The sequence below is a fragment of the Mya arenaria genome, chromosome 6 (genome assembly GCF_026914265.1).
Source record: "Mya arenaria isolate MELC-2E11 chromosome 6, ASM2691426v1".
NCBI lineage: Eukaryota > Metazoa > Mollusca > Bivalvia > Myida > Myidae > Mya > Mya arenaria.
In genome coordinates, this window is record NC_069127.1 from 56,657,445 (window position 1) to 56,679,723 (window position 22,279).

General features: G+C 35.0%; 1 protein-coding gene across 3 annotated transcripts in view; it reads left to right on the forward strand.

Moving 5' to 3' along the window:
• The window catches only part of LOC128238470 (intermembrane lipid transfer protein VPS13D-like), a 93,068-nt gene that overhangs the window by 9,394 nt on the left and 61,395 nt on the right, over window positions 1-22,279 (forward strand). For all 3 annotated transcript variants that reach the window (XM_052954423.1, XM_052954424.1, XM_052954425.1), the window contains exons 11-29: window positions 260-428; window positions 1,336-1,431; window positions 1,899-2,154; window positions 2,553-2,705; window positions 3,233-3,408; window positions 3,829-3,962; window positions 5,031-5,152; window positions 6,987-7,075; window positions 7,869-8,034; window positions 11,176-11,308; window positions 11,670-11,801; window positions 12,092-12,182; window positions 14,412-14,694; window positions 15,309-15,474; window positions 16,970-17,142; window positions 18,217-18,399; window positions 19,534-19,685; window positions 19,941-20,088; window positions 20,477-22,274. In XM_052954423.1, the coding sequence (XP_052810383.1) occupies window positions 260-428; window positions 1,336-1,431; window positions 1,899-2,154; window positions 2,553-2,705; window positions 3,233-3,408; window positions 3,829-3,962; window positions 5,031-5,152; window positions 6,987-7,075; window positions 7,869-8,034; window positions 11,176-11,308; window positions 11,670-11,801; window positions 12,092-12,182; window positions 14,412-14,694; window positions 15,309-15,474; window positions 16,970-17,142; window positions 18,217-18,399; window positions 19,534-19,685; window positions 19,941-20,088; window positions 20,477-22,274 (4,620 nt within the window). The remainder of the gene's footprint in view (window positions 1-259; window positions 429-1,335; window positions 1,432-1,898; window positions 2,155-2,552; window positions 2,706-3,232; window positions 3,409-3,828; window positions 3,963-5,030; window positions 5,153-6,986; window positions 7,076-7,868; window positions 8,035-11,175; window positions 11,309-11,669; window positions 11,802-12,091; window positions 12,183-14,411; window positions 14,695-15,308; window positions 15,475-16,969; window positions 17,143-18,216; window positions 18,400-19,533; window positions 19,686-19,940; window positions 20,089-20,476; window positions 22,275-22,279) is intronic.

A 22,279-nucleotide genomic window follows, 5' to 3' on the forward strand; every position in this document is an offset into this window, starting at 1 on the left:
TTAATATTTACCTTTGAAAATTTATGTTTATTGGCTAAAAGGGTAACCAACCGACTTTATGAAGAATACAATTTTCAGCAGTTTTACAAACAATTAAGATTTGTTCTATTGTGAGCTATCTTTTATGACTGAATTGGAAGCATTGATGCCCAAATTATCTGATTCTGAGACAAAAATTTAAAAAAATTGTCAAATTGGTCAGTCTGTGAGAGTGCAGCTTTAAAGTCGTAAATTTATAAAATTTCAAAACATATTTCAGTGCAAAAGTGTGGTGGAATTTCGCCATTGATGCAAAGTTGTGGGAGATTCATGAATGTAACAAACGGCTTACAAAATCGTTCCTCTCTCAAAGATGCAAGGATGTCGTGGCATATGTGAAACTCTACACTGCTTATATGAAGAAGGAATTTCTGGATGCAACAATGAAGGTTGGTATCATTTTGAAATTACAGTTGTCCGTTTTTTACTATTCTCGAGAATAAGAGTATGGTAATATTTTTTTACATATTGTATTAAGTGTAATTACAATACAATTTATTTGAAAACATAAGTACATAGTGTATGGTAATACTTCTCTGTTATAGCTAAGAGAATTGCATTTAAACATACAACACACACCAGGAAGGCAGTATTAAGAAATTAGAGTTTAAAACATTAAACATTATAAGTTTAAGTTTTATTTAAAATAAACCAGAAGGTCGTAGACCCATGAGGCGTAAAGTGCACAATGGTGACAAATACATGTTATATATTTTACGATTGTGAAGAAAGTACTAAGTCACTCTCGTTGGTACGATGTTGCATGAGAGTGTAGTCTTGTGTTGTGGGGGAAACCAGAGTGCCTGGAGAAAAACCCACTTGTCCAGCTTTGTGACCACTAACCAAACTCACATGTGCCCAGGCTGGGAATCGAACCCGGTTGCCATGGTGAGAAGCGAGTGTGGGGACAACCAATTCTATAGGGTGCGGTTCCTGTTTGGTTTTTTGCTTCTCTAACTTAGGACAAACTTTTTAATAGGGGACAATTTAAAAGTGCCTTCCTGGTGTTGGAAGTATGTTTAAATGAATTTTTTATTTATTGTTTAAACAAAAAAAGCATATGAATTGTGTATAGATGTTCTTTTTAATTAATAGCTACATGGCCACAAATTCACCAGTTAAAAAAAAGCCCCAAAATATCACTAATATTTTTATCTGTACAAAATTATATACTTTTTATTTTGTTTGATCATTAAAGTAAATTGAGTTAAACATTAAATGAAAAAAAAAATAATTGCAATACCCTATAAATGCCCCTTTAATACTATGAAATGTTGTTGATTTTAACATTTGCAGGCAAAGCAAGAGAGAATCGAGAAAGAATTCAGTTTCGATGAGCTGAAAATATTGAGGGAGCTTGTTTATAGGAACTTGAGGATCAAAGCTTCAAAGGTTTGTCATTTAATCAAAATAAATGATATACTAGCAGGCTTCTAACAGTTTGAGATCTCAATCAGTCTGGGCGCGCACCGTAATACTAGTATGTTAAGAATTTGTACTAGATATTGAAGTAGACAGTGTCAATGTTACAATAACCAACATAACTGTTATATAATATTTAATCATCGACTTTTCATTGAACAATCACGTTTGACTTCCATTTAATACTGTTGGTTGATCATATTAAAACCTGTTGTGATCACTATCAAAACATACTGTTTGATTAATGATTTGCAGCATATGCCAGGTGTTGCAAACAGATATTGCACGGTTGCTCACAATTTAAAAAAAGCTTTCAAAGATGCCATGACTATGCAATATTACATGCAAAGTCTCTTTTCCCTTTATGACTCTCTTTAAGGCATTGCCAAGAGCTGGGGGTATTACTTACTTACAGTGACATCTTTTATTATTTTTAGTCACCTTCTCCTGAACCAGAAAAACCGAAAGCCAAACCACAATCTGTTGCCCTGACAACAACCCCATCTCCACCCCTAGAGGATAAAAGTATTCTACAGCGGTGGTTTCCAGGGTGGGGTGGCTGGTATGGAGGCCAGGTTCAGGCTCCAGTGCAAGCGAGCAGTGATGTTGGGACTTCTAGAGTCTTGGTTCAGGGGTCACAGGATGATAGTGCTGGGGAACCCCCGCCACCAAAGATCTCTAAGTCTGAGCTCGGTGAGTGTGTTTTTATGCAGGTTCAAAGTTGGCACTGAATTTGCAATATTGCCATGTACAAGAATTTTCTTTAAGCTTATATATTAGGAAATTATTATAAATCAGTCATTTTGTCAACTTAGTGCAAGAACTCGATATCTGTTTCTTTTTCTAATTGCAATTATTGAGTTATTGTGTTATTGCACTGGGTGACAAATTTTGTAAATCAATCTTTTTTAGTTCATTGTTTGCTTATAATGTTAACAAATACAGAAGCATTCGAAAATTAACATTTGTATTGGTAGCAAGCTTTTATGTGAAAAATTCCAGCTTAAAATAGAATATGTTGTTTTGCCTAAAAAATACTCTTGTTGACTTTATGTTTATAGATGCTAAAAATTACCTTCTATTTTACACAGAGCAAGAGCTGGAAGTTGTCATTGATGATGTATTGGGAGATGGTGAAGATGACAAATCAATTTTGAAACGTGACTTTGTGTTCGCACAACTGAACTTTTGTCTAAAAACTGGATCACTGAGAGTGCTGGGGAATTCGACTAACACTTCAACAGGTTTGTAATTATATCTCTTGTAAATAGGGGAGGGATGGTGGGAAGAAATTTTAGATTAAGATGTCAGATCCGTTTTAAACGTGTTACAGTGTTTGCTGATCTGAACTTTTTTCTGATCACTAGACTACTGAGTGTGCTGAGAAGTTCAACTGGTTCAAAGTCAAGATTGTTGTTAAGCTTCAAGTTAAAGAATGTTATGAGTCTGTATGCTTCACCTTTCAGGTTTGGAAAAAAAATGATATTATTTTGGGTCTCTCACTTGCTCATAATGTCCCAATTTTTTCATATTTTATTGATTGCTGTTTAAAAACATCCTTAGATAATAAAGGAAATGAAAGTAATTTTTCCACAGAGTAAGTTCAAAAAATTAAATTATGGATAAAACAAAGAACAAATCAATTAAAAAAACATGTGTTACCAAAAATAACCTCAATTGTCAAAAGAAAGGATTGTGTTTAAGATTTGAAATTAAAATTTCATGAATATTCTCCATTAACATAATGACATTTGCTCGTTTTTACCAACAGAAGACCGGCTAAGCCACAGCATTATGGAGCTGGAATGTTCGGCCATTAAGATGTTGTTTGAATCTCGACCCCGTAATTCAGGCCTCACATTTGGACTCAGTGTCGGTGGTCTCCAGCTATTGGACAAGATGACAGAAGGCACACTGTTCCCAGTTTTAATTGGCTGTCAGAATAAGGTTTGTATATAATTTTATTATTTTTCCATTGCCATGTGTTAGTTGTTAGATTAAAATGTGTGCAAACAATTGAGTTTCTAAAGTCATGATTTTAAGTAAAATTTGGATCAATAGGATCAAGTCTTTAGTTTTATAGTATGTGTGCTTTTCAAAGAAAAAAAACTGTAATGATGTTTTCATATTTTGATGAAACTTGGTACTCATGTTGTCAGCAATAATATACACACGTACAGCAAGGCCCATAACTCTTTGAGTTTATGAAAATATACAGAAAAGCGTTCGAAATTGATTCTTGCTTAATTGAATTGCTATATATATATAGATATCTGATGCTAGATTTAGTAGTTCATTTGACAGCGCAAATTGCATTTGAACATCACTAGACCTTCATTTTATATCTATAGTCATACTCCATTTCAGGAGAGATTTGGCAACAAAGGATATGGCGGGTTTCAAAGGGGAGCCGGCTTCACTGCAGTGCATGAGGAGACAGATAGGAAACTGTTTGAGCTCAAGTATGAGAAAAACCCATTGGGAACCAGTGCAAACTATAGGTAAGAAAATTGCTTAACCTATGGAATCACCAAGCTGCTGAGCTACTAAAGTATGTGCCATGAAAGGTTTTTACATGAATCTGAAAAGAGTTAGTGGCAAAGGTCAACTCTGACAAAAAAGAGTAAAGAAACGCCTTCACATTTACTGGATTTGTTTGTCCTGTTTTGTCAGCATCATTGACTTCATGCTTTATTCACAACCAATAACCTTTGAACAACTTCTTATAGAGTCTTCATAATTGGTGTGCATGGTCATGGTCAGCTGGGTCAGTAGGTTAATTGTCAAGGTTATGATGGCCTTTGATAAAAAATAATGTTTGGTGCTCCAGAAACGACACACATTTGATTTTTGAAAAATTGTAGTGGTTGAAATCCAGCTACAAAATTGACTGATGAAATGTGTGATGAAGTTCTTAAAATTGTCCACAAAGTTAATAACCTATTTCAATTAGAAAGTCACGAATATTTGTATTATACTTTAAGATGTCTTTGTTGTAGGAATAAAAAACAACAACATTTGACTGATATTTAATTCCAATATTACTCTTAGGAAAGCAATATGCTTTTTGTACAGTACCATACAATAACTCAAATATCTGTAAAAAAAGGCTGGTCTTAACTATGCAATAACTCTTATGTGGGTAAAAAGGCTATTCACTTATATGCACTCTGGATATTAAAGGTTGTCTTTGATGACTTAAAACATTTACTTCTCTGAAAAACCTAGTGATTGATACAACTGGCCCCAATTTCTAGAAACTTCTTGAGTCTCTTATAACAGGATTAGGCTAAGCTCACTATTTGTTTTTCTATAAATTGTTTTATTCTTACTTCTTAACGACCTTTTAGTTTTTAAATAGGAATTTTCTTTATGATTATTGTAATAAACCATTTTTTAATTATCAAAATAAAATTTAAGTATGTATTTTGGCTTATTGAAATAAGCTACTAAAGCCTTTAACCTTAAGAATCTCGAGAAGTCGGGGCGTGGCGTAGAGCGCTGGCTTATATATTTTTTAATTCCGATAGTATGTGCTGTAGGTATTACAAAATCTGCAAAATTTACAGGTTCAGCATTCACTCGGAGCCACTGGACATTGTTTACAACAAGCCAGCCTTCAAGAAAGTGAAAGAGGTCTTCTCCTCCAGAAACATCCACAAGGCGAAGAAAAGTGCACCCACACTCTCTGGTAAAATATAAACATAAATTTTGAACGGCTGCACTAATTTCTTCTTTCAAACAGTTATGTTACTTGCAAAGCAGTTCTATGTTACCAGTTCACAGTGTAGAGTGGTCTAGTGGTATTGTTGTTTGCCGCTCACTTCAGAGGTTGTAGATTGATCCCCACCAGGGTGAAAGGGCTGGTGGTATAAATAACTCTCTCAGTTGTGGTTTTGGTGTTAAGCTTACACTTAAGAGTTCATTGGTTCGATCTAAACCATAAATGTTAACTATTAAAGAGATTATATTGATTCAATTAAGTATGAAAGCTGCACTCTCACAGCTATACCGTTTTTACAACTTCTTTATTTTTAGCTCAACTATTTGAAGAATAAGGAGAGCTATACTACTCGCCCAAGAGTTGGCGTCGGCGTCTGCGTCAGCGTCGGCGTCATCCCTTGGTTAAGGTTTTGCGTGCAAGCACACATAGGTTAATATCTCAACAACTACTTGAGGTATTGCATTGAGACTTTATACAATGGTACTCAATCATCCAACCTACTGAATAAACCAAGTTAGATAACTCTAGTTTGCATTTAATGCAAATAATAGGCCTTTATTATTTGACTTAGAAATTCTGGTTAAGGTTTTGCGTGCAAGCACACATAGGTTAATATCTCAGCAACAATTTGAGGTATTGCATTGAGACTTGATACAATGGTACTCAACCATCCAACCTACTTAATTAAACAAGTTAGATAACTCTAGTTTGCATTTAATGCAAATAATAGGCCTTTATTATTTGACTTAGAAATTCTGGTTAAGGTTTTGCGTGCAAGCACACATAGGTTAATATAATATCTCAGCATCTACTTGAGGTATTGCATTGAGACTTGATACAATGGTACTCAACCATCCAACCTACTTAATTAACCAAGTAAGATAACTCTAGTTTGCATTTAATGCAAATAATGGCCCCTTTTTTATTCAACATAGAAATTATGGTTAAGGTTTTGCATGTAAACACTTTTAAGTCAATGCTTCAGCAGATACATCATGTATTGCATTGAAACTTTACACACAGGCTCCCAACCATTATACCTTCTTATTTAATCAAGTAAGATAACTCTATCTTTCATATTATATAATTTTAACCCTTTATTAAGCTACTTAGAAATTCTGGTTAAGGTCTTGCATGTTAGCACACATAAGATAATATCTCAGCAACTACTTGATGTATTGCATTGAGACTTTATACAATGGTATTCAACCACCCAACCTAATTGAATAATCAAGTAAGATAACTGTGTTTTTAAAGTAATAGCCCTTTATTATTACACTTAAAATTCTGGTTAAAATTTTGCATGTAACCACATGCGCATGCATTGAAATCTAATCTAACAGAGATCCATGCATGTTTCGCCAAAACTTTTCAATCCTTACACTGAAATGCGGCGGAATAGTCGAGCGCACTGTCTCTGTGACAGCTCTTGTTAATCTTAGAATGAGCAATTTTTTTGCGTAGATATGAAACAAAAATGCTGACAAAAGATCATATTGCTGATATTCATATGTCCCTTCGAAAACTTATGTTTTTTTGGCTTAAAGCGCTGCATAAAACATAGTTTTGTGAACTTAAATAAACAATCTGCGATCTAATTTTTTGACAGCAGTCTTATATGACTGGTTTCCAGGCATTTTCGCATAAATTGGCTCGTTCCAAGACAAAAAATTAAGAAGTTGTCAAAACAGGCCAATATGTGAGAGTGCAGCTTCAAAAATTGCATTGTTTAAGAAAATAACTATTTCATTATGTGATGCCACATAGAAAACATTTACTGATGTGTTATCTTTCTATACAGCTGCACGGCGTCAGTATGAGACAATCAAAAGGCAAACACAGAAGGACATCAAGAATACTTTGAGCCAAATACTTGAAGGATCGAAGAAGGTATGTGTTACTTGTATTGTGATAAATCATATCTAAATTAATATGAAGTGTTTTAGCACAGTTTTAAAAAAGTCAGGGTGCTGCAAAAGCATGACAGGGTGTCACGGCAGGAAAGGGCACATTGAATCGGCTGTTGGGATTTTGAACATTATCAATTTGACAGAAAAAATAGGAAATTGTGTTTAATTGATGTCAAATTTGGGTTTCAACTGCAAAATATATAAAGTTTGTATGCATTATTAATCATTTAATCATTTTATCAAGTTTTAATCAAAACAAAATAAATACTTGAAAGTCTTAAGCATTTCAAATTTGAGGGCAGAAGGATGCCCATGCTTGTCTCAATGAGGGATCTTTATAACTCTTTATATATAATGGTCACATCACAATGTATTCAGCCTTAAAGTACATTTTAGGACAACTGAGTTGTTGATTTTTTCATGTAGTCTGAATTACAATATACCACTCCAAAATGTGTTTTCATAAAAAGTGACTCAAAATTCACAATCCTGAAAAACCAAAACACACCAATAACGCATTACACTTTTACAGATATGCTATTAAAATAAATCTTATTCTCTTAAAATTCATTCAATCCAGGATGTTAAAGGGGGCTTTGCTTTCTTTTTATTTCTTTGTTTGCAATATACTAAATAAAGGTAATTTCACAAATCTAGTACTTTTTGTTGCTATATACATAATTCTAAGGGTCCTGGTGCCATTCCCAAATTGTTGGAAAGAAACAAACTGTTGTATCTCATTAATTTTCTTGACATACTTACATGTTCTTCAGGTTAAAAGATGGGAAATAGAGTTGGACGTAGCTGCTCCGTTGATAATTCTACCTGAAACATTCACCAATGACAACACAAACATGATAGTTGTGGACCTGGGGCACATGAACTGCTACAATACTCGGAAAGTCACACCAGAGAGTGAGAGCACTGGGAATAATGATGGTAAGGCACTGTATTGGATGTAGTTAAGGCCAGAACAAGATGATCATTTGTTCTACATTTTTTTCCAGATATGAGTAGGAGTGAGTGAGCACGTGAAAAAATAATCATTTTTTTTAATATTTAAAATCACATAAGAGGCGAACAAAAAGCGAAAAGCATAAACATTTTTTTTGTTAATTTCTTACTTTATTCTCAATTATGAAAAGAAATGCTTCATAATTTCCAAAACAAGGTTCTCTGTTAGAAATGAAAAGGTTTTGATTGTATTCGCTATCAACTTTCATTTCGACAGCAATTTAAATTTGGATATATTGTAAAGACAGCATTCCTAATAGTAACATACTATTATTTGAAGACCAAAAATAAAAATGTATACTGAATTGTATTCATTACCCTACTAATCTAATACCATTCTTTAATTTAATGCAAGAACTGCTGTTATGCGTGTCTATTTTAACATCGCATCGCGTAATAAAATTTACACACTCTTTCACTTTTCAAAACATTGACAATCTTGGCAGGAAATTATCACAACTTACATAAAAAACTTACACCATTTCTGCTTGTTTAAACCGAAAGCCGAAATTTGTGTAAAACAATTTATATATACTCCTTTCAACCCTTCTTTAATCCACTTTGCATTTTTAGCTCGACTATTCGAAGAATATGGAGAGCTATACTACTTACCCAAGCATCAGCTTCGGCGTCACACCTTGGATAAGGTTTTGCATGCAAGCACACATAGGTTAACATCTCAGCAACAACTTGATGTATTGCATTGAGACTTTATACAATGGTACTCAACCATCCAACCGACTTATTTAACCAAGTAAGAAAACTCTATTTGAATTTAATGCAAATAATTGCCCTTTATTATTCAACTTAGAAATTCTGGATAAGGTTTTGCATGCAAGCACACATAGGTTAACATCTCAGCAACTACTTGATGTATTGCATTGAGACTTTATACAATGGTACTCAACCATCCAACCTTCTTAATTAACCAAGTAAGAAAACTCTATTTGAATTTAATGCAAATAATAGGCCTTTATTATTCGACTTAGAAATTCTGGTTAAGGTTTTGCGTGCAAGCACCCATAGGTTAATATCTTAGCAACTACTTGAGGTATTGCATTGATACTTGATACAATGGTACTCAACCATCCAACCTACTTAATTAACCAAGTAAGATAACTCTTTTCTCCCACCTCAGATAAGTAGATCCATTAATTTAACCATGCTAGAAATTCTTATCTTGCCCACGGGCGAAGATAAAATGCCTGTATGGAACTTCTGTCACCACATTGTAATAACCTCCCTTGTTGAAGACTGTCGTCTGTAGCGCATCATGGAAATCTTGTCTGGTGGCAATATTTAGAACGCGAGTTAATTATTTCTCGCTTCAAATGTCACCAGAAAACAGTTTTAACGCACCTTTCAGGAAATAATGCTTCACTCTTCTTAGTACTATTTAAAGACCGATCAGACCATTTACATACTCTGAATCACTGCGCGAATATCCATGACAACCACGAATTATTGCATATCCGTACGCAATTACTTTCACTAAGCATAAAAGAGTTCCGGCAAAAAAATCTATTTTTACTTAATTTTGTTTAACTGAGGTGGGAGAAAAAGCATCTACCATAGCCGCTCGTGTAAGATAGGTTCATCCCGACCCTCGCACAGGGTGTTTTGCGGAAACTCGGTGAACCTCGTTTCCGCAAAACACCCTACGCTCGGGTCTGAATGAACCTATCTGACACTCTCGGCCATGGAAGATACTTATAGTTTGCATTAAAAGCAAATAATTGCCCTTTATTATTCAACTTAGAAATTAGAATTTACTCAACCATCCAACCTACTTAATTTTAAGCAAGTTAGATAGCATTTTATTAAAATAATGGCCCCTTTGGTAAAGGTTTTGCTTTTTACCACTTTTAAGTCAATACCTCAGTATACATCATGTACTGCATTGAAACTTTACACACATGATCCAAACCATTTAACCTTCTTCTTTAATTAAGTAAGATAACTTTATCTTTCATATTATGTAATGTTTTGCCCCTTTATTATGCGACTAAACTCTGGTTAAGGTCTTGCATAGGATAATATCTCGGCAATTACTTGATACAATGGTATTCAACCACCCAGCGTAATTGAATAACCATGTTAGATAACTGTATTTTGCAAATAATGGCCCTTTATTATTAGACTAAAAAATTCTGGTTAAAATGTTCCATGCAAATACATTTATGTTAATATCTCAGCAAATTATGTATTGCATTGAATCTAATCAAACAGTGATCCATGCATGTTTTGCCAAAACTTTTCAATCCTTACAAAATCCTGAAAAGCGGCGGAATAGTCGAGCGCGCTGTCCCTGTGACAGCTCTTGTTACGCTTTGCTGTTACATGATTTACATATTAAGATATGTCACAGGAATATTTCTCTGTTCTACAGTTATGACATATAAAAAGTAAGAAAATGCATTTTGAAACTTTTCTTTCCCTGGATTGGCACATTATGAGTATGATTTAGAGAATTGTTTTCTTGCACTAATGTGGCGCCACATGAGAACAATAAGAGTTTTTTTCTTGCATCATGGTAGGTTGGCACATTATGAGTATGATTTAGAGAGCTTTTTTCTTGCATTACAGTAGGTTGGCACATTATGAGTACAATTTAGAGAGCTTTTTTCTTGCACTAGCGTGGCACATTACGAGTTTGATTTAGAGAGGGGTTTTTTTGCAGTATGTTGGCACATTACAAGACTTATTTAGTATGATTTAGAGAGCTTTTTTCTTTCACTAGGGTTGCACATTACAAGTAAAATTTAGAGTTTTTTCCTGCACTAGCTTGGCACATTACGAGTATGATAAGAGAGTTTTTTTCCTGCAGAAGGGTGGCACAATGGGAGTTCGATTAGGGAAAAAAAATCCTGCATTAGGATGGCACATGACAAATACAAGAGTTTTTACTTTCACTCGGGTAGCTCTTTATGAGTACGATAAAGGGAGTATTTTTCTTGCACTTGGGTAACCAATTTCGGTAATTATGAACACAGGATAATGTCAATTCACATTGAATTTACATCTTAATAACTTAAGATTCCAATTGTTTAATCCTATGTTTTACAGACGAGTTTTTGACACCAATGTCCACCCCACCAAATGAGTTAGAGGAGGACAAAGCACAGACTGCCACTAATCTAGACACACTGTCCCAGCTTGAACTGACTGAAGAACAGTTTTACAGCAAACTCTATGAGAAGTAAGTGCTCTTATTTATACTCAAGCAAAAAGGCGAAAAGTAAGAATAAAATATGGTACGCATTATGAGATGATAATGCTCCTTGGAAAAATGAAAAAAACTGACCCTTGGTTAAACGTGAAAATCTGATCCTTGGTGAAATGGGATAAACTGACCCTTGGTGAAATGGGAAAAACTGACCCTTGACGAAATGGGAAAAACTGACCCTTGGTAAAATGGGAAAACAGAGAACTGCAAGATTAAGTTACCAGACCAGAACTATTAGATATTGCCTTCTCCAATGAAATGAGATCCTGTCCAATGATAAATTCACAGTGTATTAAGCCTTACATTGATAATACATTTGTTTCATCTGATTCAGCTACACACTAGAATTACGAGATCTTCAGATAATGTCAGGACGAATGAAGGACAACTGGCGCCACATCCACAATCGAACAACCACACCATTACATCTTCTTGATAGACTCTCCATTTCCCTCCAGCTAGAAAGGTAATTGGTACATTGATAAGAACATTTATTAACATGCATGAAGTATGAGACCTTCAAGATATTTGACATGAGTGAATTATAGACAACTGGCGACATATCAAAACTAAATAACCACACAACTGTATACTTTAGGACTTTATTTCCTTGATGCTAGATTGGTTATTTTAATGTAATTTGCAAGAGAAATTGAACCTTCAAGTAATGTTCAATCAAATAAAGGACTGGTAATGGTTTACTTCAGGAATTTCTGATACATTCCTTGTAACAATTTTAAATATGCTTAATTGCAGGAGGCTAATCTACACCACAGACCCGCAATATCCAACAGTTATTGCCTCAGGAGAAATGCCAGTTCTCACCCTGCATGTCAATGAACATAAGGTGGGTAAAAGGAAAATTGAAGTGTTTGAAATTTAAAAGTTCGCTTAAGAGTAAGCAGATTTTGTGTCTGCATGAAAGGCCAGTGGGGACATTTCGGCTTCATGATTTTAAACTTCACAAATTAACTTTTTTCAACTTTAGATTAGATTAGAGTTTACCATTTTATGATTTCAATTTCACAATTGAACGATTTCAGCTTGATGATTTTAAATTCACTTATTCATGATTTCAAAAATTCACAACTGCATGCGTAGTGGTCAACTTCACAAATTCACAATGTCACGATTTCAACTTCATTTAGGCCATTTTTTTTGTTTTTCGTTTTACGGGGAATATTTCAAAAATAAGCCCCAGGAGGAGGAAATAAAATTAAGAAAAAGATGTCCAAAAATGAGCATCGAGAAATAAAAATAAGATGGATTTTCTGTATTTTTTTCTTTTTTCGGAAAAAATTATAGAATGTATGTTTTGAAGTTGTGCACACTTGTTTTGTACTCCATACTGCCTGTTATATAATAGATCTGTATAATAAAGTCAAAACAAGATGTCATTTTCACAAGTAGCCACAATAATGCACCAGTCAATTGTAGCCACGCCCCCTCCTCCCCGGTCCGGAGAATAGCGGGGACTTTGACTTTCAGTCCAGCCAATCAAAACTTGGTAAAATCTCCGCCCTGCGGAGAGAAAGTACTGGTCAAATCCCCGCCAAATTCCCCCGCACCTCAAGGTAAGGCCCTTTCCCCCACTAATTTCGGCGCAAAAACAAAACCACTGCATTCACTAGGCACTGCGGGCCACCTGGAAGGTAAAAACACAGCCCATTTCTCTCATTATCCCCTATATACCCAAGGACCTCGGGGGCCATGGTTACAATTGACTGGTGCATAATGCACGTTTAAGGAACTTTTTTTAACATTTGGATATTCATTTTACTCCCTAAACGCCACAAGTCAACTGATTCACACCAATGAAAATATATACTTCAACTCCACAGTATTTAACACTGCACCGTTAAATTAAAATTACACATAAATTATTATCTATACAAGAAAAGAAACAAGATATATATCTCAAACTTACCAGATTTCACAGTAGAGTCCATTTTTTATAGTTTCTTAATCAACATACAAACAATCTATTTTAAAATGGGTGACATGAAAAGAGGAGCCAATGTCCATTAAAATGGTATGCGATATGTTGGTATAACTTTATTGTCTTTAGACAAACAAGCCAAATCCAATGTCGCATTCTCGTCTTTTTCTGTTGTCACTGTCAGAAACTGTACAGCAAATTCCAATTATCAGTGTATCCCCGTGTAAACCGGTACACAAACAGAAATTTTATGCTTTGGTATAAAGAAAATACAATGCCGTTCCGAAATATCACAAAATGACAAACGCACTGATTTTATGAACAACAGTGTATTAGTCTTCAAACTAAATCCACTTTCGTAAAAGGCGGCCATTTTCCTTACAGGCGCTTAGATGATGATAATATCCAAGTTTCAAGTTTTATTTTCGTCATGGCATATAATATTCATGTGATATCACAAAACAATGTAACATATTTCAGTTGACAAGCACGAACCGCCGGCTTCCGCCATCTTGGAAATTTGCGCGATAGATTTTGTTGTTGTGAAATTAGCATTAAGGTTAAATAAAACTAAACTTTATTTTCTATCAGAGATCGAAAAAAATGGGCGGCGGAAAAAATGAAAATAAAGTTAGGAATTTGAATCTTTTTCTTATTTGGGTTTTGCAATATTTAGGTACGGTGCTCCCGTAAAACGAAAATTAAAAAACTCTGGCCTTATTGCTATAATGATTTCATAATTTCACAATTTCATCTTCATTATTGAAGAATTTCTCATTTGAAATGTCCCCACAGGTGTTTCATATTTTTGTTGATAGGATCACTCTGAGATGTATGATCATCATTATAATTGTTATTAATAGCAAACAATCTGAGTCAGCAATTGTTACATTTGAGTCAGTCAAGTGTGACTTCAGACAGTCGGACAACATTGATTTTCCAGTCGAAATCATTGACTGATATTTTTTAAAAAGCATGTTGTATGTTCATGATTATATACTAAGATTGGGTTTTGGATTTTAGATTGTTCTATTATTACATTTTAATGGATAGTGCATTTTTATTTAAAAAAATCTTGGTATTACTGTGTATGTAACATACAAAATACTTTCTAAATAACCCGTTTTTCTTTCATAGGTGCAGATAATCAACTCCTGCATTGCCTCTCTGTCAAAAGTACCCCACACTCCCCCAGTCCCAAACAGCATGAGCCTTTCCATGGACAGTCAGGTTTCCCTCTCCGCTTCTACAAGTGGACTCTCCCTCTCAGAAATAGGGGAAATGGCAAGGGACGAGTCCATTGATGTGGATGAGGGAGGAGAGGATGCCTCAGTAAAATTGAAGGAACTTTTGGAGGAATCCAAGCTTCTACTTGTACAGTTTAACATTAACAGAGTGTCACTGGAAATTCATAGCAGAGGTTTGCATACTTGTTAAGTCTTGGATAAAGTTTAAAAAAATTAAGATTTCAGTAGTATGGTTTTTTGTTATATAAGATATATGATTGTGGAAATATAATGTAACAAATATTGATACAATTCTGGAAAATAAAATTAAAAAAAAAATACTGATAAAATAATGGAAAATATTATGTAACATGATTGCCTTAATTGTATAACCATAGAAGTTAAAATTATGTTGATATTTCCACCACAGCTTCCATTTGAGTGTATATCTTCCAGTGAGATAAATTATAGCATCCATTTTATGATGTTTATATTTTTTTATATCAAATGGTAACATTAATCTTATGCAGACAGACATACTTCATAGTTTTTTTTTTTACTGCTTTTCTCAATTAGTCATTGGAAAAGAGTATTCTAGATGACTGTATGATTTCTTGCTTATTCTATTTCAACCAAAACGACATACTCCATACTGCTTTTTGGAATTAAGAAATGGTTGGACTGTATTCTACTTGACCTTTCTTGCTCATTTTGGATCAATACATACAGACGTAACTCATTCTGCTTTATTAATTTAATCATTGAAAAAAGTGAATTCTACATCTGCAATGATATTTGTTCGTTCTAGATCGCCCAATAGCAGAGCTCCAAGTATGCAATGTTAAGTCCAGCCTGACCAAGCGTCTCTACGACACCTCTGTATCACTCACTGTACACAGTCTGTTGGTGGTCGATGCCATACAGACATATGGAAAAGATTTTGAGCTGCTTATGGCTTCACACAGGAATGTCTCGTAAGTATTTTGGTAGGGTGTTTTGAATTTGATAGTTGAAAATAAGTATACAAGTGCAATTTTGTAAAGAAATTAAAGATGGTTAGAACTAAGAAGATGGTTAGAAATATGTAGATAAGTTAAGAAGATGGTTAGAAATATGTAGATAACTTAAGAAGATGGTAAGAAATATGTAGATAAGTTAAGAAGATGGTTAGAAATATGAAGATAAGTTAAGAAGATGGTATGAAATATGTAGATAAGTTAAGAAGATGGTTAGAAATATGTAGATAAGTTAAGAAGATGGTTAGAAATATGTAGATAAGTTAAGAAGATGGTTAGAAATATGTAGATAAGTTAAGAAGATGGTTAGAAATATGTAGATAAGTTAAGAAGATGGTATGAAATATGTAGATAAGTTAAGAAGATGGTTAGAAATATGTAGATAAGTTAAGAAGATGGTTAGAAATATGTAGATAACTTAAGAAGATGGTTAGAAATATGTAGATAAGTTAAGAAGATGGTATGAAATATGTAGATAAGTTAAGAAGATGGTTAGAAATATGTAGATAAGTTAAGAAGATGGTTAGAAATATGAAGATAAGTTAAGAAGATGGTATGAAATATGTAGATAAGTTAAGAAGATGGTTAGAAATATGTAGATAAGTTAAGAAGATGGTTAGAAATATGTAGATAAGTTAAGAAGATGGTTAGAAATATGTAGATAAGTTAAGAAGATGGTTAGAAATATGTAGATAACTTAAGAAGATGGTTAGAAATATGTAGATAAGTTAAGAAGATGGTTAGAAATATGTAGATAAGTTAAGAAGATGGTATGAAATATGTAGATAAGTTAAGAAGATGGTTAGAAATATGAAGATAAGTTAAGAAGATGGTATGAAATATGTAGATAAGTTAAGAAGATGGTTAGAAATATGTAGATAAGTTAAGAAGATGGTTAGAAATATGTAGATAAGTTAAGAAGATGGTTAGAAATATGTAGATAAGTTAAGAAGATGGTTAGAAATATGTAGATAAGTTAAGAAGATGGTTAGAAATATGTAGATAAGTTAAGAAGATGGTTAGAAATATGAAGATAACTTAAGAAGATGGTATGAAATATGTAGATAAGTTAAGAAGATGGTTAGAAATATGTAGATAAGAGTTAAAAAATGAAAATGGTTTGCAGAATGTAGACAAAATGCTTCTAAAGGCTAAAAGGCTAAAATGAAACCTACTTGGGTATTCTTTAAAGTACTTGCAATGTTTTCACATTTTAGATGTTGCTAAACCTTAAATACCATTTTTTCTCAGTTAAGACTTATTCACAGTTTTAATTGAAAAGAGGAGTTAGCTTCATGATTTCTTGATGAAAATCTTTGCCTAAAACTGTATTATTTAAACTAAGTGAATTTATAAGAAATTTGCATTTTTTTTAAAATGTTCTGATTATAAGAAATTTGCATTTTTTTAAAAATGTTCTGATTAAACCTTGTATGTAAATTACTTTCTGCAGGCTGGACAGCACCAGTGGGAGTATCCGGGACTCAGCCCCCACCTCTCCTATGGCCGTGTCACCCCCTGGTTCCCCCATGGAGCATCTTCCAGGGATTCAGGAGCATCCCAGTGGGGGCCTCGCAGCCATGCATGATGTGGTTTCCAGGGCGTTCCAGGCTCTTATTAGCAGTGGTAGGTTGTCACGGTCAAAGTGTAGTGTAAGTCCCCCATAGAACACATTCCAGACCCTCAAGAAGTCACTTTACTAGAGTCTTGGTCTTGCACTGATGCATGATGTGGTTTCCATTGCTTTCAAGGCTCTTATTAGTAGAGGTATGTTGTGTTCAATGAGTATTTTAATTCTCCCATAGAACACACTCAAGGGCCTCAAAAGTTACCACACCAGTCTGGGGGCCTTTTAGCCATGCAGGATGTGGTTTCCAGAGCATTCCAGGCTCTTATTAGCAGAGGTAGTTTGTCCTAATGGTGTAGTGTAAGTATCCCATGGAATACACTTCAGGGCCTCAGAAGTCACCACACCAGTTTGGGGGCCTTTTAGCCATGCAGTATGTGGTTTCCAGAGCATTCCAGGCTCTTATTGGCAGAGGTAGTTTGTCCTAATGGTGTAGTGTAAGTATCCCATGGAACACACTTCAGGGCCTCAGAAGTCACCACACCAGTTTGGGGGCCTTTTAGCCATGCAGGATGTGGTTTCCAGAGCATTCCAGGCACTTATAAGCAGAGGTAAGGTTGTCTTCAAGGTGTAGTGTTAGTATCTCATGGAACACATTTCAGTGCCTCAGAGGTCAGTACATACGGTGGCCTTGCAGTCATTCAGGGCTTATAATAAGTGATAGGTTTGCCTTGGTTTCAAAGATTAGTGTAAGTCCCTTATTAAAACAGTCAAGGGCATCTGAGGTCAATAGACCCTAGTTGGGGCCTCACAACCATGCAGAATGTTTCTTTGGCATATTTGCATGGATGATTTATCTTTTAGTCCAGGTGTATTGTAAGTCCCCTATTGAACATCTTCCAGAGCCTTAGGGGTCGGTACATTTGAGTGGAGGCTTAGAATTTATTCAGGATGTGGTTTCTCTGTTATGCAAAATCATTTTAGAATTTGATATTAGACATGCACACATTATAATATATGTCATTGGAATGAAACGGTATGAAATATTATTTTACAACGAAAATTTTTAACATGTTTTTAGGTGTCAACATTACAACGAGAATCAATTTGTGATTCACTTTTTTTCAAAACAGATGATTGTGAGCCAAAAGTAAAGAAATCTGAAGATCGAAGTCACATGATGTCTCCCGTACTGGACAGTGAGGCCCTTATAACAGTGGAGTATGAAATGTATGCGGCCAATTCTCCGAGTAACAAGAATGTGAATGGACCTCTGCATGTGGCTAACTTTGCCTTCAACAATCTGGACATTATTGGTAGGTGAAAAGTACATGTTGTGCTGGCAGAGAGCTATTTGATAGTATGGCATAAGACCCCTCCTTACCAAAGCAATGGCCTTCTTTTTAATAATCTTTATTTGTTAAAAAAGAACGATTTCACAAATTTCAAGTGTGGGAAAAATTTAAGTCCTGTCTCCAGCAAGGCCACATGCTTTTACCATTTTTTTAGGTAGATTTTCTATCCAACAAAAAAATCAATATAGCCGTACCTGTAAGGTCTGAAAATTCTTGCCTCTAGGTGGCGCTCTCTGTTACAGTACCATTGCTTATGAAATTGTTTCCAAGCTATCAAAAGCTAATAGCCTAAGCAAGGCACTGAGGATTAATAAATATTTGGTTCACATAGATTACAGAATACAGACGAAAAATCAACTTGCCATCTCTCCTTCTGAGTTAAATAATGGCAATATTCTGGTAAAAAAGGCTGATAACATACAGATGCTTGTCTATTTTTTTATAGCCTGTCTGTTGTTTCTTAAAGTTAGTGATAGTATTGTGGAAGCGTTGGTGTATTGTTGTTGTGGGCTGCATTTTCAGCATCAGGCAAATCTTGAACTATAACTTAAACATGTAAATATTCATACGAAACTTGTTATTGTTATATATATTGCCCGAGAAAACAAACCAAGGCCCATACTTATTGTAGAGTTACAAATGCCCCTTGTTTGACTGAAAACACCGACTCCAATGGACAAGCATTTGCATTAGCTCTGCAGTGCTTCTGTTTATAACCCTGCTAACATTAAAAGTAAATAAGGAATTAAATCATAATAAATACAATGTTGAAAAAATTGAACATTAACATGTGTCTGTTTTTTTTGTGAAAACAGCATTTATTTTAAGTTTGACTTTGTTTATAGTCTAAGTTCATTCCATACTTATGTGAAAAACTACAGAAACAAGCTCAGTAGCCAAAAGTTTAAACATAAAGCCCGTTTAATGGCACTGGGTAAATGCCAAAGATAAAGATCACAAAAATTTGAACATGACAATTTGACAATTTATGGAGCCACAACATAACTTGACTATATTGTGTTTTAAAATAAAACCAAGTTAACAAGTATTTTTCATATTGCACAGTTACTTAATCATGTATCGTTTTTCGAACAGCGAACCAAGAGACAGTGGTTGAAATTGTGAGCTTTCTGAAGAGAATATCTCCACGGTCCAGTATGCCAGACAGATCAGTTCCCACTGCTAAATATGCCCCAAATACAAACATACTGTCAGAAACACTTCTTGGACGCAGAGTGCAGAAACAGGTTTGTTTCATTCTTTATACGTGAATTCAGGTTAGTTTTTTTGAAAGCGAAAGGTTCCATCTTCTTCTTTATTTAATTTCATTTTCTTATTCACCCCTCGATTTCTTATTTATGGCAATGGTCACCAAAAAAGAAACATTTCTGTTTGTTGGAATATGAATGACTTATATTAAAAGGAAATTTATTTATCTAAGGAGTATATTATTGAAAAACTTGTTTAATATAAGAGACCAACAGATGTGCCTTCTTTTACAGAACAAAGCAACATCGCAAACTGAAGTGACAGCAGAGTTCAACCGCCTGTCCATTCTGTTGATGCGGCTTGAAGATGGTCCAGAGCGGGTTTCAGCAAGGAAAGTGGCCACTGCAACCATGTCTGCAGCCAGACTTCAGGCCACCATAGGTAAATGTACAATTTTACTTTTGTCTTTTGTCCAGTTAAAATGTTTAGTAGCTCAAGCTCCAATTTCAGAAAAAGTGGCCTTAAACAGTACCAAACTGAGCTGCTGTTAACATTTTTTTAAATTGTGCAGTTTTCTCCTTTTTGACACCAATGTTTTGATTAATCAAGTTTATGCAAGATATTTGGCTAAATGAAATATTAAACTCATACATGTTACGCTTAAGAAATTTGGTAAAAGTGGACATACTATGCTTAAGATATTTCGAGGAAATACGGTCTGTTTCTTATTTAGGAATTGAAGAGATTTTTTTTCATGATTTTTCATGGAAGTATGTTTGATTATTTTTGCATCATTGCATTGCTTTTGTATGGTCATTTTATTTTGCAGACACAAGAATGACCATGTCAGGATCACTAGGTGGATTTCACGTGTTTGACATCACACCAGAGGCCAAACGCCACCAGAGAGTGTTCAGCGTTGGACAAGATATGTCCCAGAGTCACATTCCACACCATGTATTTGTGGCACCAACGTTGTATCAAACCGCTAATGAATCGGTGCTTGACGATCTTAGAGATAATTCATCCAAGGCATTTTCTTTTGAATTCAGTAAACCACTGAAAAATAAATCTTCCCGAAGTTGTTCCCCAATTTTCAATAGAACAAGCGATGATCTCAAGGGAGATAACTGTATTTCGGTGAATTTAAGAGTTGCTTCCCTTTGTTATACTCATTCACCGAAATGTTTACAAGAGTTGTCCCTCTGCGTGTCAGCCTTCAAGGAGTACAAAGCCTCCGTAGCAAAATCGTTGAAAAGTGTTGCAAGTGAGGTCGCAAAAGGGATAATCGCGAAAAGGTCGGAAATGAGTCATCCAGGAAATTTTGGAAGCGGAACAAGTTTGGATACTATTGCAAAACTCAGGTCTAACCTTTCTCTGGATAATACGGAAATGGAATATCTTGAAAATGCTACCATACTTGAAGACACTGAGGTTCAGAAGAATAAGATCATGATCGATGCCTCGTTTGACTCACCAGTTATTGTTATTCCAAAAAGTGCCTCAAGTTCGCGAGTATTTGTGGCCCATCTCGGTCAGATATCTCTGAGCAATAAAGACGACAAGGCCCAAATTCAGTTTGAAGATGAAAAACCAGTTGAAGACCTTATTGATAAAGAAGAGGCAAATCCTGACAGGATTTTTGTTGAGATTAGAAAGATGAACTTGTATTCTGTGGATATTGATCAAAAGAATGAAGAAAAGGGAAAAGGTGCAATGGGATTTGATGGACCTTCAGCATTCCGGCCTGTGCATGTTGATACAGATAAAGACACTCCAATAATGTATGACACAACTGTACATGTGACGATTGATCATGTATCGGGTGACACACTCTCTGGTGCTTCTAATGTAGACAACCTTGGTGATGAAAGTTTCTTTCCTAAGGACATTGAAAGTTCATTTTCCCAGCAGGATACTCAACAACCGGTTATGGACATCAGGGCGAAGATTCAGACACCATTGAAATTGGTTCTTCTGAAAAGCGTTTATGAACAAATTCTCCAAACGTCAGACTATTTGTCAAGTGAAAAAGAGGCTAACCCAGACACACCAGATTCAGTAAAAGATGCATTTGACAACAAGAGCGATATCGTTGGTGGTATTACTGATGATACAGGTGGCTTAGAGTCTAGTAAGGTTTCAGCAAACAGTGTCAGTCAAGGGAAACTGCCATTCATTTCAAAGAAATTGAGATTTGAGGTGCCTCTGTTTAATGTTGAAATGAGAGCCAATTTGAGTGATGGTGAACAGGGCGTGGTCGATATAAGATTGAATAGATTTCTTCTCGACCTCACAAAAGATAATCCAGCCACAACAAATGTGGAGTTATCACTTAAATCTATTGTTATGGAGGATTTATTAGAGGCTAAAGATTCACCTCATAGAATAATAGTAATGTCCAAAGGCCCTCAGAGGGAGGACCCACGACATATGAAGCCGCACGAGTTTTTGTCACATTCCTGCCCCGATAATGCGATAATCACCCCTGAGCCAGTGATGCCTGGCTCATTACCAAGCAGTTTCCATAGTCACCTGACACATATGAACAAGCCAATCATGTCAAGGCCTTTAGCGGGAGCGTTTGTTTCACAAAGATTTAACTTGGATTCAGACAACAAGAAAAAGTAAG